This window comes from Scatophagus argus, chromosome 16, assembly GCF_020382885.2.
Source record: "Scatophagus argus isolate fScaArg1 chromosome 16, fScaArg1.pri, whole genome shotgun sequence".
NCBI lineage: Eukaryota > Metazoa > Chordata > Actinopteri > Scatophagidae > Scatophagus > Scatophagus argus.
In genome coordinates, this window is record NC_058508.1 from 22057753 (window position 1) to 22073268 (window position 15516).

Below are 15516 nucleotides of genomic sequence, written 5' to 3' on the forward strand. Positions count from 1 at the left end.
ACCTTCAAGAAGCTATTTTCAAGAGGGCACAGAAGGTACAAGTAAAGATTGACTTATTATTAGCCTGTCCTTTTCTTACAAAATGTCACAGTTGTCCTCGAATGCTGGGTGTCCAACCCACATTTCGTGAGTAGATTTGGTCCTTGAATGGTATGTTCTATTTTAGTCTTCTTGCATTCCTTGTTTTTCTCAGCTGGTCCTTTTCCTGGTAAATCGCCCTGGACAATTTGTTCACCCCGAATTTATATATAGTATCATCCTTGATCTCTCCATCCTCCGCTTACTATTTATCAAGAAGGTGGAATTCACATAAGGGCAGTCTTTATCACAATAACAGTGAACCTTGAAAAACACCTCAGCAGCTGATGCACACTTTGATGTAAAGGTTTCAGTCAAGTCACACTGAGTGAAACACCGATAGTCAATTGGCTAATCGCACAATTTCACATGTAATTGTACAATCTTTCCCCCAACACCTGAACGCATCGCAGTTTAGACGTGCGTGCAGTGCGTCTGACGTTATTGGGTTTTCATCTCGTTCCTCCTTTGCTTGAAGAACAGACAAGTTAGCTGTTAGCTAACTCGCCATATTTCTTGATTTTTCACTTTTCTAAGGACGCAGTTATTGCAAGATCTCTTCTGGCGTTCAGTTCTACAGGATATTATTTATCGCCAGGTTCCTTCCAACATTGTGTTCTCTCCTCTCCTGGAGAAAAGCCTGGTACGTTAAACGTACGTTAGCTTGCTAGCTTAGTTAGGAATTGTTCGCTACGCACCAGTGTGGTTGGGCCTTTAGAAAGGTACAGCATTAAATATATCCAGTCGCTTGTTAAATTAAACATTAGAGCAGTGAGTTTCAGCCTTGTTAGTTCTAATGTAGTATTCGATGGCTTGTGTTCGTCGTAAGCAAAATAAATAGCTGTTTTACATTTGGACGTAGCAACAGGCCCAACCTGGCGCACGTGTTGACGGCGACAAAACACATTTTTTACCGTGAATAAATTAGCAAAATATGAACATGAACATGTAATTAGATCTGACATAAGAGAGCCACAAATTTACCCAGTGTTTCATAAGCTTTTCGGCAACTGTATCAAACGCTTCGAGAGGTCCGGGCCACACAAAACTGTCAACAAAATGCCGCCTCAGTTGTAGTTGTAATTCAGGAAACCGTTTTTCTGTTCGTTATTATGGCAGCCATCCTCATATAGTTTAGGGTTTCGCATACTGTGAGCTCAGTGATCTTGAATCTCCACTAGCTTACTTAAGTCAGCCATTTTAAGTTCCTTGTTATTTTGAAATGCTTAAAATGGCAAAACTGCTGAAGCTTGTGCTGATGGCTGTGAAGTTCAAATATGTAATTAAGGACTGTAATTGATTATCTTTTCTTCCTTGTCTTTTGGAGCTCTGCCTACGTAAAGATTTGTTTTATGTGGTGTTCTTTCATTGTTGACCATTTAACTTCATGTAAAAGATGACCTGTACTCTTCACCTCCAGCATGACGAGGGTGAAAAATCCTGAGTCAGTACGCTGTTTCTGTTACTTCCAGCAAGAGCTGATTCATGCCCTTTTAATTAGTTTTGTTATTTTTTTGTCACTAGTTTATTATTTTCAATGGAGTGATGGCACCTAAATAATACTGTCACTCCAACTACACTTTCTTTTTCTTGCAGAGCCATGTACAATGGGATTGGCCTGACAACCCCGCGTGGCAGCGGCACCAATGGCTACGTACAGCGCAACCTGTCGAGCCTGCGGGTCAAACGGCCGCGGGATGAGCGTGGCGGCGAGCGGGATGAGAAGGACCGGGAGAGACTGGAGAGTCAGCTCAACCGGCAGCCCAATGCCGACATCCTGGAGCACCAGCGAAAGAGACAGCTGGAGGTCAAGTGTGCCGAGCTGCAGGACATGATGGAGGAACAAGGGTGAGACAAAGACTGCGTTCTTACACACATTTTACAGGCTGCTCAGGGTTGGAATCATAAACTAATTATAAATTAAATCATAAATTACTTGCCAGTATTCATCCTATGTAAATGTTGTAGTCTACAGTAGAACAAGGAAATTCAGAAGCTTGTCACACAAAGTAAAATACTGGTGAGGTTGTTGTTTGATTATGTACAGTGTTAGATACTCTTGTCTGTGTGGATGTTCAGGTATTCAGCTGAGGAGATCGAGGAGAAGGTGAGCAGTTTCCGTATGATGCTGCAGGAGAAGGAGGAGCCGACGCCTGCCACCAACGAGAGACCAACGTAAGTCCCACACAGACGGACCATAAGAATGTATGTGGCCCCAATTCACTGTTATTATTTTTGTTACAGTTTTGATGGAATGAAATGTGACTGCACTCCTTGGAAAGTTTGGAAAATTAAAAAATCCCAGATACTTTACTGCTCCTTCGTAGTGTAAACAAGATGGAAAAACTGACACTTAATATTACATCATCAAAGCCACGTGCTGGGAAATTAAAATAATTCATTATGTATTGGTCCTCTCTGTTTGAATACAAGCTTCAAATGTTGTTGATTTCAGAATAGAATACATTTAGGAAAGTTTAAATATCTTGATCAAACTCTGTAGGCTGAAACAGCAACACGGTGCCTCATGACGTGTCCGGCAGCGTTGGTAACACAGAGCTGTCTGCTTTGCCTCCTTCCAGGGTGACAGAGACTCACGCTCTGGCTGCAGCCAATCAGCAGAAGAACGACCGTCTTCGTGCTGCATTTGGCATCGCCAGCGACTATGTGGACGGATCGTCCTTCCACGCTGACCGCAAGGAGCGGGAGAAGGAGAAGAGGGAGCAGGAGCGCCTGGAGAGGGAGAGGCTGCAGCAGCAGAAATACACGTGAGTGGGACATTCATGAGGGTTCAAGCAAAGTGGAGAACAGAGCTGCTCAGTGTGGCCAAAAATAAATCAGTACAATCATCATCAAGCACATCTGTTTCACGTTACTTGACTCGTATTGCTGTAAGGATGGATATGGACTTCAGCCCTGCAGTGGACCACAGTGTCAGCTCACGGAGTAAAGTTCACCTGTTTTTTTTAAGGCCTTGTAGTAGTTGTTTTGTTCTTAGTCAGTCACACATGTGGAAGTTTGTAGTTACTGGACTAAAATGACACCACCAGTGTGGCTACGTTCTGCAGTGTGATCTGTCCTCTCAACATTATCTCTTTCCCCGACTCAAGATCTGTTGCCTTTGCTTTTTCAGGCTGGTGGAAGATTCGGCCGATTCAGATTCTCCTCCCAAGAAGCGCAGTCGGAAGAAGAAGAAGAAGAAAAACAAGAACAGGGACAGGTGAGGAAATGACCTTAAGAGCTGAAAACGTCCCGACAGCGAAGAAGAACTCTGACAGTTTTTGTCCTTTCTGTCAGCAGCTCGGAGAGTCCCTCCCCGTCTCCTCGACGAGAGAAGAAGAGATCTAAAAAGAAGAAAAAGAAATGGTATTCTATCACTGGATCCTATGTCTCATTGAATTATCTCGCAGTGACTGATTATTGACTGAAAAATTTGTGTTTCAGTGAGGCATCAGAAGACGAAGAGGAAGAAGACGACAGGTTGGTGTTTCAGATCAGACTCTGTCCATCCTGTTGCTTCGTTCATTCTGTCAAAAAGAAAGTTTGAGATTTTCCTGTAGCCCCAGTTGTTATCTAGAATATTGTGTTTATTTGGCATCACCAAACTTCAACACTGCAATCGTTGTGTATAAACTTCCATCCTTCGTCCTCAGTAGTTCCTCAGATGAGAAGCAGAAGGTTTCAAAGAAGAAAAGGAAGAAGAGTGAAAGTTCAAGTCCTCCGAAAGCAAAGGCGGCGCGGCAGAGGAGCATCTCCTCCGGCTCTGCTCGCAGGTAGGAGCGACTCCTTCACACTGGACTCAACAGTTTAATGAGTCTGTTGTATTGGATCAGTTCACATCTGGCTTTTAGTGCTTGTACCCCCATGCAGTGAAATATGTTTTATGAAATCATGTGTGGTGATTGACATATTGACATATAGACATGAAATATCTGATTATTAAAGCGATTATTGGACACTGGAGTTCTGCTTTGTTTAAACATGCTGAACTTTTCATTGGACAGTACTGACTGTATGAAGCTGACCCGAACACATTTTCCACACAAGCACCTCTCAGTATTTGCTTTTCTGTTTTACGACGTCACCAGCCAGTCTCCAGTCAGACCACATCAACGGGACCAAAGTGTCAGAAAAGCTGATGAAGGTAGAAAGAGGAGATCAGCAGACAGGAAGAGGCGGGACTATGAGGAGCACAGCCCACATCATCAGGGAGGTGAAGGGGTAAGGCCCTGTGAAACTTTGATTTGGTTCCTTCTTCTGCTCGCAGTATCCTCAACAGCACATTTAAACTGATTTTAAATGTTGTGTAAGATCACACCAACAAATGTTTCCTCTGTTCTCCAGAGGAGGCCCAACCCTGAGAGAGAAAAGGAGCGACCGAGTGAGATGGAGAAGACCTCTGCCAAGAGGAGACACGACTCCTCGTCCCCATCTCCACCACGACAGACAGAAAAAAGCAGGGAGAGGGAGAAAGGGAGGAGATCCAGAAGCAGAGAGGTGGAGAAAAGGAGGTGTTCGAGGAGCAGAGACGTGCAGAGAGGGAGGCGTTCCAGGAGCGTCGAGGTGGAGAAAAGGAGGCGTTCCAGGAGCGTCGAGGTGGAGAAAAGGAGGCGTTCCAGGAGTGTAGAAAATGAGAGGGAGAAAGGGAGACGTTCAAGAAGCAAAGACAAGGAGAGAGAGAGGGGGAGGCGTTCAAGGAGCAGAGACTTGGAGAAAGCAAGGCGTTCGAGGAGCAAAGAAAAGAGGGACAAAGGAAAAGAAAGCTTCCCGCAGAGGACCAGACATGACTCCTCCTCATCCCTTTCTCCTTCCCCTCCACGTAAACAGGAGACCGGGACGGGAAGGAGTAGGGAGGCTGGATGGGAAAAAGAACGGAATAAACAAAACAAAAAGACGACAAGACACGACTCCTCGTCCCCCTCACCTCCCCCTGAGAAGGAAAGGGGAAGGAGGGAGAGGAGTGGCGAGAGGGAGCGCAGGACTGAGAGAGATCTGCACTCGAGGGTGCAAAATGACAACAGGAGAGACTCTGGGAGGAGACAGGAGAGAGATGCGTCTCCTTTCCAACATAAAAACGACCGGAGGAGGGATTCCCCTTCCCCTGCCGCTCGCTCACCTGTCCGCAATGGACGTCAACGAGAAGAGGAGAGGAGAAGAGAAAAAGAGAAGGAGAACACTAAGGAGAGGGACAAGCATCTGAAGCAGAAGGAGCAAGACAGAGAGCGAGGACGGGACGGCAGCAGGCAGCCGGACGAGCCTCTCCGATCGCCTGCAGAAAGGAGGCGAGATGAACCGGGACCCTCGGAGAGGAGCAGGAGAGCCGAGATGAAGGAGACCCAAGAGAAGACGAGCAGCCCTCCGAGGAAGGAGAAACGGGACGACACGGTGAAACAGGCTGAGAAGAGAAGGAGCAGCACCAGCAGTAGCAGCAGCAGCAGCGGTGGCAGCAGCAGCAGTAGTGGCAGCGATAGTGACAGCGACAGCTCCTCGTCGTCCTCCTCCTCTTCATCTTCCTCTTCGTCCTCGTCCTCCTCCTCTGAAGATGAGGGCAAGACGAAGGCGGCCGCATCAGTGGGGAAAGAAAAAGGCAGCCCTTCGAAAAGCACACAGTCTGCTGTTGGGGCTGCAGCTCAGAGGCCTTTAGCCAACGGGAGAAAGGAAGGCTCCGCCTCTGCATCTGAGGGCGACGGACTGAGACGAGTCCACGCTGAGAGAGAAGGTGAAGGAGACAAGCGGGACAGGGAAAGAGCTCCCGCGGAGAGTAATCCGTCCCGGTCAAAGGGTCAGGAGCGATACAGCCCCACACAGGTGGGCAGTCCCAGTCCGCCGCCTCCTGCCTCCGACCGAGTGGACGGCAGGAGAGGCGGCAGCAGGCACTGCCCCTCTGCGGCCGAAGCGGAGAAAACAAGGGTGGAGGCCAAAGTCAGGGAGAGGGACAGGGACTCGGCCAGGAGGCCTGCAAGGTCCAGCCCCGCAGTCAGGAGGAGGTCACGCTCTCCACCCCACAAAACATCCTCCACCGCCTCCCCGACCCGTCGCACTCCACCGAGGCAGTATCAGGAACCCCCAACCCGAATCAGGAGAGCTTCTCCTCCTCCAGCCTGGTCAGACCGGGACAGAGAGAGGCAGAGGGAGAGGGACAGAGAACGCGAGCGTGTTACCAGGAGGAGCAGGTCCAGAAGCCCCAGGAGGCGCAGCAGGTCCAGGTCCAGAAGCCCCAGGAGGCGCAGCAGGTCCAGGTCCAGAAGCCAGAGAAGGCGAAGTCCGCCAAGCAGGTAAGATGAGAACCTACATGTGCTGGGTCTTTGTGTCCTGACACGCAGCAGGTGGACATACAAAAGAAACATTCCTCCACCTGTGTTTTGTACTGATTTGTTAACTGAAGTGAAAATCTGTTCTGGGTTTTCATTTTTCTCCTCCAGGTCCCGTCGTTCTCCTTCCCCTCAGCAGCCGAGGAGGAGCAGCTCCTCCCCGTCCAGGGACAGAGCCAGAGCCAGAGACGGAGGACGCGAGAGGCCGAGGCTCAGGGAGGTGGAGCCCGAGAAACAAAGGGAAAAGGAGCATCCGCCACCAAAAGCAGCTGCCCAACCCCGCAGGTCCTCGTCCTCGTCCTCCTCTTCCTCTTCCTCCAGCTCCTCCTCTTCCTCTTCGTCCGCACCTTCACCGCCACAAGAGAGAAAGGACACAAAAGCACCAGCAGAGAGGGAGAGAAGAACAGATCGAGGGGATGAGAGGAAGGAGGACGGGGAGCAGAAAAGGGACTCCTCATCATCACGGGGCCCTTCCAGAGACGCGTCACGTGCTCCACCCTCAGGTAGAGGAGACATGCAGTCAGACGCCAGACGCTCTGACGTGACCTCCCGGAGGTCTCCGCCCAGCAGCCAACCAGACGCCAAACGCTCGCCACGAGGTGCGAGCAGGAAGCGGTCGCCAGCGACGGACCAAACGGGCCGACGTGAGAGCACCGTCAACGGGAAGGACGAAAACAAGAAGGCCAACGGGAGCTCCAGCTCCAGCTCCTCTTCCTCATCGTCCTCCTCCTCCTCGTCCTCCTCTTCGTCCTCGTCTTCGGACAGTTCTGACTCTGAAGTGGAGCAGGAAAAAGAAAAAGGGTAAGCAGGACATGCTTGAGCTGTGTTATCAGACGGTTGTTCTGCTGGTTAATCATAAACTCGTCACTGCATCAGTGATGATGACTGATGTGATGTCTTCTCTCTAACAGGAAGACAGCCAAAGCTCAGAGCTCTCCTTCCTCCTCCTCATCATCAGAGAATGAAAAGGAAACCAGGAAAAAGAGGTAAGGAGAGAGTAGCAGGCATCACACACACATACGTGTGCCATCAGAAGTGTATTAAGAACTGACTGAACCGCTCGTGTTGCACTGACCACAGCTGTGAACTGTGTGATGGGCGGTTCTGCCGCCTGGAGCTTCTGGGACTGTGATTAACAGTTGTGTTTCGTCACAGCTCCGGGAGGGTTCCTGCTGATTCGCTGAGAGATTCTCGCTCGCTCAGTTATTCTCCTCCACGATACATGAGAGCAGCGGCGCCCCCAGCAGGTCGCAGGTGTGTAAGACACAGAAAGAGTTTGACAACAGCTGCGAGCTGCAGATAATCGAGTGACGCACTGCGGTGAATCTGTACAAGCCACATACTCGAGTGCTGTTGTCTTCCAGTCAAATTCACATTTCATCATACACCCACGCAAAACCTGTTTGTCCGGTTTGTAACTGGAGAGGAGGAGAAGGTGAAGGCGTGAGGTGAGGTGAGAGGGAGGGACAGAGGTGGAGGTCAGACAGCATGTGGAGCACCACCCAGCTGCATCAGCTGCTGTTTTCAGCCCTCAGAGGGCTTGGAGAAACACTGACTGTGAGCTGCAGGTCACCAGCTGAGCTCTGCTTCACGCGGTCTCTCACCGAAGGTTAGGCAGCCGGATGGGCCGCGCCGGCAGTCGGACATGAAACGTTTCACAAACGCACACGCCCTCATCTCTGCACGAGCATTTTTATGTCTTTGTTTCTGTTCAGGCTGCCTTAAACAGAACCTGCTCAGGCTGTTGAAATGTGCTCCAGAGATGAAGTTGAACTAACTAAATGAGAAAGTGATGCTGATGATCATGGAGTCTTTATTAAATGATTTGTTTTGTTGTTTTCCTGCTGACAGGAGTGACAGCAGGCAGTCGCCTCGCCGCCGGTCGAGCAGCAGACGGAGGAAATGAGGTGACGACCCGAGACGCTTCACTTCTTCTTCTGTGTTTTTTTTCCAGCGATGTGTTTTTTAAGCAGCAAAGACCCGACGCTGGCTTGTACATTTCTTTCTATGAGCTGAAGAAGAAACGTGCACATTCATACCCACCAAACACAGTGAAGTAACACGTTCCTGCGTACTCGTACTGTTTGTTGCGTTCTACCTGTAGATATGAGCTGTCTGTATTTTGGTTATCTTCATGTAACTGATTTCCACTCAGTGTGAGCCGAAGCTGAAACGTGCAGAATTTCTTTGTTGAAATAATGATGATGATAATAATAATAATAAAAGCTGATTGTACATTTTATTGGTCCATTTGGTTTGGTGACATTTTATATTTTTCCTCTCAGTTACTGGTCCTGCATGCAGACTCAAACCAGCAATGAATGACTTGGTGAAGTCCAAAGTCTGGTTTTTCTTCTTCTGTGGATCCACAATGCTGGTGCTTCGTGTCCGTGAACCCACACGCCGCCGCCACAGATTTCCTCTTGTTTGAGAAACAGTTGTTAAAAACTACTTGCCACATGTTTTAGGGAAATCGTTGATTTAAACATGAAACTAATGATGTAATGATGTTAATAATTTCCATCTTCAGTAGGAGCCAGTGGGCTTCAAGCAGAGAGCCACAGACAGGAAGTCAGGAGGTTCTGACAGACCGACTGGTGTTTTTGGTTTTGGTGGGATTTTCATTAACAAACGTAGAAAATCTCAAGGCAACTTAGGTTTGAATGTTTCTGTGTGAAACGAAGCTGAAGTTAAGTGTTAGGTTCACGTCCACACTCCGTGTGGGAAATTTGCTGGTTTATTCTCTTCACTTTGACTGAGGACATAAAAGGTGAGAATGCAGATTACTAACCGGTTTAGTCTGGGATTCTGTCGAACCCATAAGATCGGTTCACACACACAGGCTGCTCACTGACGGACTTGGTCAAAGTGCCGACCGGAAGCTGTCTTTGGCCGCTGCTGCAGTGTTGAAACTGGGGTGGCGACATCAGTGTTGGGTGTGACTTCACTCGTAGTTTCATTTCACGCAAATGTCACGTAAAAGCAGTTTCTAAACACTACGCTTCAGCACTGATGTCAGTGAACTGAATGTTTGTGCTTGTGCTAGTTTTGGACGAAACAAAATCCATCAACATTGTGGACATAAAGAATTCCTTAAACAACATTGTTTTTTATTAATTGTGTACCGCATTTTGTTTTGCGCAACCTCTCATGAACCGACTTGAGTTAAAAACAAAAAATCTCTCGCAGTAGGCCCTGGGCGGCACACTGTAGAGGCTTTTCCTACATGCCGTGAACGCAACATCAGATGATGAGAGTGGCTCATCAGCTGCGGGCAGTCAGGTGTGGTCGTCCGGCAGACGTTCAGACCGCAGCGCCGAGCTCGTGGACGCCACCGAGACACGGACAGCGTCTGTTAACATGGTCCACCGACACAGCAGAATGTACGCCATAACGACCACAGTAAGTGCTTTTCTTTTTAAACAGAAATGACTGCTTCAAAGTTTCTCCGAGGAGAGAAGTTTTCGGACGCCTCGGTGTCGAGAGCGAAGCGGCAGGCCAGCCTCAGGCCCAGAGACCGTCCCCGTCCCCCCGGGCTGGATTAATAATCTGAACGTGTTCAAGTTGTCCTGCTTCTTAGCAGCGGTACGCGTCTTCGAGCTAAAACTCTTATGGATCGTTATGGTCTCTGCTGCTCTGAGGGAAGCGGTCAGTGCGTAACTTTACGGGAATTTTCACTTGGTTTGTTTTCAGTTTCACTTGGATTAGCCGAACTACGCTGAGACAAACTGCGGGTTCGCGTCCAGAAACGCCTGTTCGTGTGCCGAATTGCAGAGCATGTGTTAGGTCGTAATTCAGGTTCCGTACGCGATCGTTTAAGGCTAACTGTCGCACCGTTGAAGTACATTTACGAAAGACGAGATTTTTGGGGAAGTTTGACGCAAACAAGGAACCCATCGGACACGGCGAGTCGTTGGTCAGCGTCGCACAAAACTGCAGACGGTAACGACTCAACGGCCACCGGATCACCGACGACGAAGGTCGGTGTCACGCAGCTGTTCCTTTACAACATGTCGACCTTCGTTTGAAGACGTCCCTGTTTTCTGTCTGACATGTAGAGACCGACACATGCCGTCTCATGTTCACAGGAGACCAAACTACGTTCAAGATGTTAGGAAAACAAAAGGTCGCTTGTCTAACGACATATGCTGGTAACTCATATCACACGGATTAAGATTTATTCCCTAACAAATATCATGCGTCATTTCGGTGTCTTTAGAAATACAATGAGATTGTAAAATGAAAGTTTTAGTGAATAATTTAATGTACTTCGCACAGCCAAAGTGGTCGTCAGATTTTCTGTTTTCATTGAAGCCGTTGCGTGTTGGGGGAGTCAGGCTAAGCCGAATTGAATGGGGGCCGATATAAACCTCAGTATGATTAGGACGACTGTCTTACGAGCTGTTGTCCCTTTGCTGGCGCACAGAGAAACATTAAAATGCCATTTTTCAGGAGGCGATCCGTGTTCCCGTCGCTTTCCAGCTAACGTGTTCGTGCTGGATAAACTCGCCGCGGCGGCCTTTCCTGTTTTCATGGAAAACTGTAAACTAGCCAAGCTCTGCTGTTCGACTTTCACATTTAGCTCAGCGCCAGTCAGGAAGAGGCGGCCGGGAGCTTTTGTTGCTGCTACCGAGCTAACCGGGCTAAGTTAGGACGGGGGGTGGACGGAGCAGGATGAGGAAGTTGAGTGACTCAGCTGCAGTTTGAGGAGCGGTGCTGAGCTGGCTCGTTGCTGTGATTTGTCTAACCCTCAGTCCTCTTGTCCCTCTTTCTCTGTTCAGCACCTCTTGAAGCTGGGCTAAAGCAGCGAGAAGCGAGGGTCCTCCTCGTGTAACGAAACAGGGAAGGAAGCAGCAGAGGAACTGAAATGAAATCAAGGGAGCAGCTTAAAGGAACCTCAGCGCACGTGAGCACCACTGAGCTGCCGTGAGAAAGAGGAACGACTCGGCCTCTCTTCCGTTCAGAACGCCATGGAGTCAACGAGCGAGCGGCGGAGGAGTTCAGGACAATAACTGGATTTATGATAAGCTGTCACCACACCTGGCACACATTTGGCTGTGAGAGCAGCCCCCACAGGAAAGCGAAAGCCTCCTGGGTGGAGCTTCACAGGTGTGACTTTTAAACCCCGTGAAGACGTCACGTTCAGGGCGCGCGCTGCACCGACCGGACGGTGAACGTAAAGACTGTGTGGAGGAGCTGGAAATCCCCTGAGGAGAGTCACCGGCTCAGGCTGGCACTGAGGCGGAGGCATGCGATCGCTCTCAGCCGTCAAGCATGAATCATAAGTGCGGAGCTGGACGCGAACGCTTCATTTTCTGCTGCCTGCCGCGGTTTCACTCTGAAACCAAAGAAAAATGATGTGAACTGAAACTCAAGAGAGAAACCCAAACTAAAAGGTTCAACTGGAAATGTGCTCGTGTTGTCATGGCAACGGCGTGTGGACAGACTGGCGTGCTGCTCTGAGCTGGTAGCGCTGGGAGGCGGAGAACGACACCAACGGCGGCAGATTCGGACTTTCGCCTCCACCTGTGAAACTGATTTGACTGGGACATTCAGGAACAGGACGTCCACATGGCGGGGAAGGACTACAACCATCTCTTCAAGCTGCTCATCATCGGAGACTCCAGTTAGTGACTTTTGATTCCTCTCAGTCCAAGTGAAAGCGAGCTCGGTTCAGGGACCGCAGGGTTAGGCCTGACTCTAAGTCTGGGTTTAGGGTTAGGCCTGACTCTAAGCCTGGGATAGGGTTAGGCCTGACTCTAAGTCTGGGTTTAGGGTTAGGCCTGACTCTAAGCCTGGGATAGGGTTAGGCCTGACTCTAAGTCTGGGTTTAGGGTTAGGCCTGACTCTAAGTCTGGGTTTAGGGTTAGGCCTGACTCTAAGCCTGGGTTTAGGGTTAGGCCTGACTCTAAGCCTGGGTTTAGGGTTAGGCCTGACTCTAAGTCTGGGTTTAGGGTTAGGCCTGACTCTAAGTCTGGGTTTAGGGTTAGGCCTGACTCTAAGCCCGGGTTTAGGGTTAGGCCTGACCTTAAGCCTGGTCTCACCTGAGCTCAGCGTTCTGATTGTGTCATCAGCTGCCGGTTTCGGTCGTGTGCAGGTTACTCAGCAGCTGCCTGGTCTGGTCTGGCTGGGCCTGGCTGGTCTTGTTTGAGCAGCCCATTAGGTTATTGAGCCCAGTGTTTGGTTCGGTCCAGTTTAGTGCTCTGCCTGTTGTGGAGCAAACCATCAGGACTGCGATCTTTGTCCTGCAGCCTGATGTCGATGCTCAGACGCAGCACTCTTACTGTCTGTGAGCCGTTTGCCTGCAGACTGGCGGACGTGTGCCGCCATGTAAAAGCAGTGTGTCCTCATCAGGCTGAGATGTTGCGACAGCCGTGAGTTCTCGCTGTTCCCCGGCTGCCGCTGCTTCATTCTGGTTTGTCGAGTCTCTCTGAACAAGTCTCCACTGGTCCTTCAGTTGCAGACTTCATCCTCTGCTTTATTTCTTGCTTTGCTTTCTGTCTCCTGAGTCTCAGAGGGAGCTCAGCCGTCGCTGGTTTGTGTGTTCTGACTGCTCACACCTGACGCACCTGCTAATCTTGTCCCTGTGATGTGTTTGCCTCTCAGATGTGGGGAAAAGCAGCCTTCTGCTCCGCTTTGCAGACAACTCCTTCTCAGGTGAGTTCTCAGCGTGCGGGTTTAAGTCGAAGCATTTCATCAGGTGAGGTCATCTTCTCTGCAGAGCTGTTCAGAGCTGCCCCGACTCGTCAGGTGAATCAGATGGTTTGTGGGGGAAGGGCGGCCAACAGAACACAAATCCTCCTGAATCATATGAACCAGACTGAGTATCCAACATGCAGTCGCTTCGCTCTCAGACTGTGACCTTCCTCCTGCAGGCAGCTACATCACCACCATCGGCGTCGACTTTAAGATCCGAACAGTGGACATCGACGGCGAGCGGGTGAAGCTGCAGATCTGGGACACAGCGGGACAGGAGAGATTCAGGACCATCACATCGACGTAACGACCCCCAGCCCACAAGTGGTTTTCTGTTTGAGCCTGGTGGAGTTTGTCCCTCGCCTCACGCCGTCTCTGTTCTCCCTGCAGGTACTACAGGAACACCCACGGGGTCATCATCGTGTACGACGTGACGAACCCCGAGTCCTTCGTGAACGTCAAGAGGTGGTTGAACGAAATCTCGCAGAACTGCGACAACGTCTGTAAGATCCTGGGTGAGTCGGCTGCGGTCAGGGCGTGGCGTGGCGTGATGGATGTTGTGACGCAGAGCGAGTCCGTAAACCAGCGTAGACACCTAAACCGTCATCTCGGACTTGACGTTAATCATAATCAGTCTGTTTGTGTGACACATAATGATCCTGGAGCACAAAATGTTGACACAGTCAGCACTCAACCTAAATAGGAAAACGCAGGAAGAGGAAGGTCCGAGCACACAGTGAACGCAGCACGCAGTAGCTGCGTGTTGTCAGGAGGGTCTTCAGTGGTTTTAGTCTGTAATGTGAATCAAAATCAAACCGAAATGTTCCTGTTCTCTCAGTGGGAAACAAAAACGACGACCCTGACAGGAAGCAGGTGGACACTCAGGACGCCGTGCGCTTCGGCGAGTCGATGGGGGTCCGGGTGTTCGAGACCAGCGCCAAAGAGAACATCAATGTAGAGGAGGTAAGTGACAGCATCGGCCCAGGCCGACTCTTATTCACACTGTGGCAAACGTTACACCAAGGTTTTCATTTGGTTTGACTTTCAGTTTAGCAGGAAGGACGTGAAGAAGTTTCTTGTTTCTTGACCTTATGATCGATTTATTCACCAACGTCGCTCTGAAGCGCAGCTGCATTGATTAATCAATTAGTTGTTTTTTTTAAAGCTAATCGATTAAGAAGCGAACAGACAGATGAGTCAGGATTGAACAGAATTGCTGGCTGTGAAGTGTGACTGTTCTGTCGCTCTGTTCAGATGTTCATGGCCTTCACGCACATGGTGCTCCGGGCCAAGAAGCAGAACCAGAACCGGGCCGAGAGGGAGCGAGAGCGGGAGAAGGACATGGTCAACATCAGCGCTCAGCGAGACCGCGATCGCAGGAAGAGAGCCAAGAAGTGCTGCTGAGAGCCGGACACGAAGCCACGCACCGCCCGGCGCCAACGCAAACCCAAAACTGGACTGAGAGTCGGTGCCTCGGATCAGTTCTCTGTTCAGTTCTCTGTGTACTGCACAGCTGACCTCAGGTCAGTCTGCCCAGCTGACGCTCCTGAAAGTAACTGAATCCGCCAGCACCGACTGCGTGCAGCAGCCCGGAGGCGACGTGCGAGTTAAAGGATCCTTCTGGTGTTTTTGAAGCTTTAGACCGTAAACTGCAGATCCCCTTTAGATCAGGCGCTGGAGCCTCAGGAGGGAGCAGGCGGTTCTCTGCGACCGCCTGCAGGATGGAGCCGAACATTGTGATCGGTGCCAACATCAGGCTCCAGCTTCCACAGAAACACAGCAGCTCACCTTCACCTGACTCACCTGTAAGATATTTCACGATTCGGTCAGTAAATGTCAACAAGAGCCCAAAGTTTGTTTTCATGTTGAAGAGGAACAGGAGGAACATGACGACCCCTTCAGTGTCCACGGTCTTTGTGGGATGTTTGTTCCCTATGACGTGTGGCTGTGATGAACGAGACGAAAACACCAGCGTGGTCCTTTAACTCACGGCGAGTGAACTGCTGTTCCGCTTTCATGCATTTGTTCTTAATACAGTAAAAGTTTGACCACTGAAAGGGAACCGTTTTATTACTAAACTGTAATTCTGACGCATTAACTGGTGTGACGAGTGCACTTTGAAGTCTGTCGCCTTATTTGAGTCCGAATGAGGCCAGTAATCCAAGACTACAGTCCGTAATCTCGACGCAGTTCGAGGCCAGCGTCTTCTTTTTTTAATGTTGTCATGAAAATGTGTTCAAAATCCAAATAAAGCAATAAATCCAAACCTGCTGTGAATATCCCGAGTTTTTCCTCATACGGAGCTTTGAGGAAGACCTCGATCCGAAGTGAAGTAAGCTTCGTACTGCTGTGGAGATTTTCATCTTTTCATCTCTCCTTCAGCTTCACTGAAGTTAAAGGATGGAGTTTTTAATGAAGGAATCGGCGCCAT

The 15516-nt window shown here is 49.7% G+C and overlaps 2 protein-coding genes across 9 annotated transcripts; both read left to right on the plus strand.

Annotated features, from left to right (window-relative positions):
- Positions 1-485: 485 nt before the first annotated feature.
- srrm2 (serine/arginine repetitive matrix 2) lies at positions 486-8631 on the plus strand. 6 transcript variants are annotated; one of them, XM_046415831.1, is made up of 14 exons: positions 486-732; positions 1675-1926; positions 2158-2253; positions 2661-2846; positions 3212-3298; positions 3376-3444; positions 3523-3558; positions 3732-3851; positions 4167-4299; positions 4423-6353; positions 6501-7190; positions 7301-7375; positions 7545-7643; positions 8241-8631. In XM_046415831.1, exons 2-14 carry the CDS (start codon positions 1679-1681, stop codon positions 8293-8295), a joined length of 3825 nt encoding a protein of 1274 aa, XP_046271787.1. In that variant the 5' UTR covers positions 486-732; positions 1675-1678; the 3' UTR covers positions 8296-8631. The 6 variants fall into 6 exon arrangements, with proteins under 6 accessions (XP_046271787.1, XP_046271785.1, XP_046271789.1 ...); XM_046415829.1 differs by having other exon boundaries at positions 486-721; XM_046415833.1 differs by having other exon boundaries at positions 486-721; positions 3735-3851.
- Positions 8632-9621: 990 nt separating this feature from the next.
- Positions 9622-15351, plus strand: si:dkey-16l2.16 (ras-related protein Rab-35). Of its 3 annotated transcripts, none has more exons than XM_046415851.1 (7): positions 9622-9791; positions 11171-12015; positions 12996-13046; positions 13265-13388; positions 13476-13600; positions 13924-14048; positions 14340-15351. In XM_046415851.1, the coding sequence occupies exons 2-7, from the start codon at positions 11961-11963 to the stop codon at positions 14487-14489; spliced, it is 630 nt and encodes a 209-aa protein (XP_046271807.1). In that variant the 5' UTR covers positions 9622-9791; positions 11171-11960; the 3' UTR covers positions 14490-15351. The 3 variants fall into 3 exon arrangements, with proteins under 3 accessions (XP_046271807.1, XP_046271808.1, XP_046271809.1); XM_046415852.1 differs by lacking the exon at positions 9622-9791 and adding an exon at positions 10229-10369; XM_046415853.1 differs by lacking the exon at positions 9622-9791 and adding an exon at positions 11054-11071.
- Positions 15352-15516: the final 165 nt, after the last annotated feature.

Excerpts from the sequence above, each read along its gene's own strand:
- si:dkey-16l2.16 (XM_046415851.1), top strand. The coding sequence starts at position 11,961 with ATGGCGGGGAAGGACTACAACCATCTCTTCAAGCTGCTCATCATCGGA. Across the intron at positions 13,047-13,264 it reads TGCAGACAACTCCTTCTCAG|GCAGCTACATCACCACCATC; the intron begins GTGAGTTCTCAG and ends TTCCTCCTGCAG. Across the intron at positions 13,389-13,475 it reads TTCAGGACCATCACATCGAC|GTACTACAGGAACACCCACG; the intron begins GTAACGACCCCC and ends TTCTCCCTGCAG.
- srrm2 (XM_046415831.1), top strand. The coding sequence starts at position 1,679 with ATGTACAATGGGATTGGCCTGACAACCCCGCGTGGCAGCGGCACCAAT. Across the intron at positions 2,847-3,211 it reads CTGCAGCAGCAGAAATACAC|GCTGGTGGAAGATTCGGCCG; the intron begins GTGAGTGGGACA and ends TTGCTTTTTCAG. Across the intron at positions 4,300-4,422 it reads ATCATCAGGGAGGTGAAGGG|AGGAGGCCCAACCCTGAGAG; the intron begins GTAAGGCCCTGT and ends TCTGTTCTCCAG.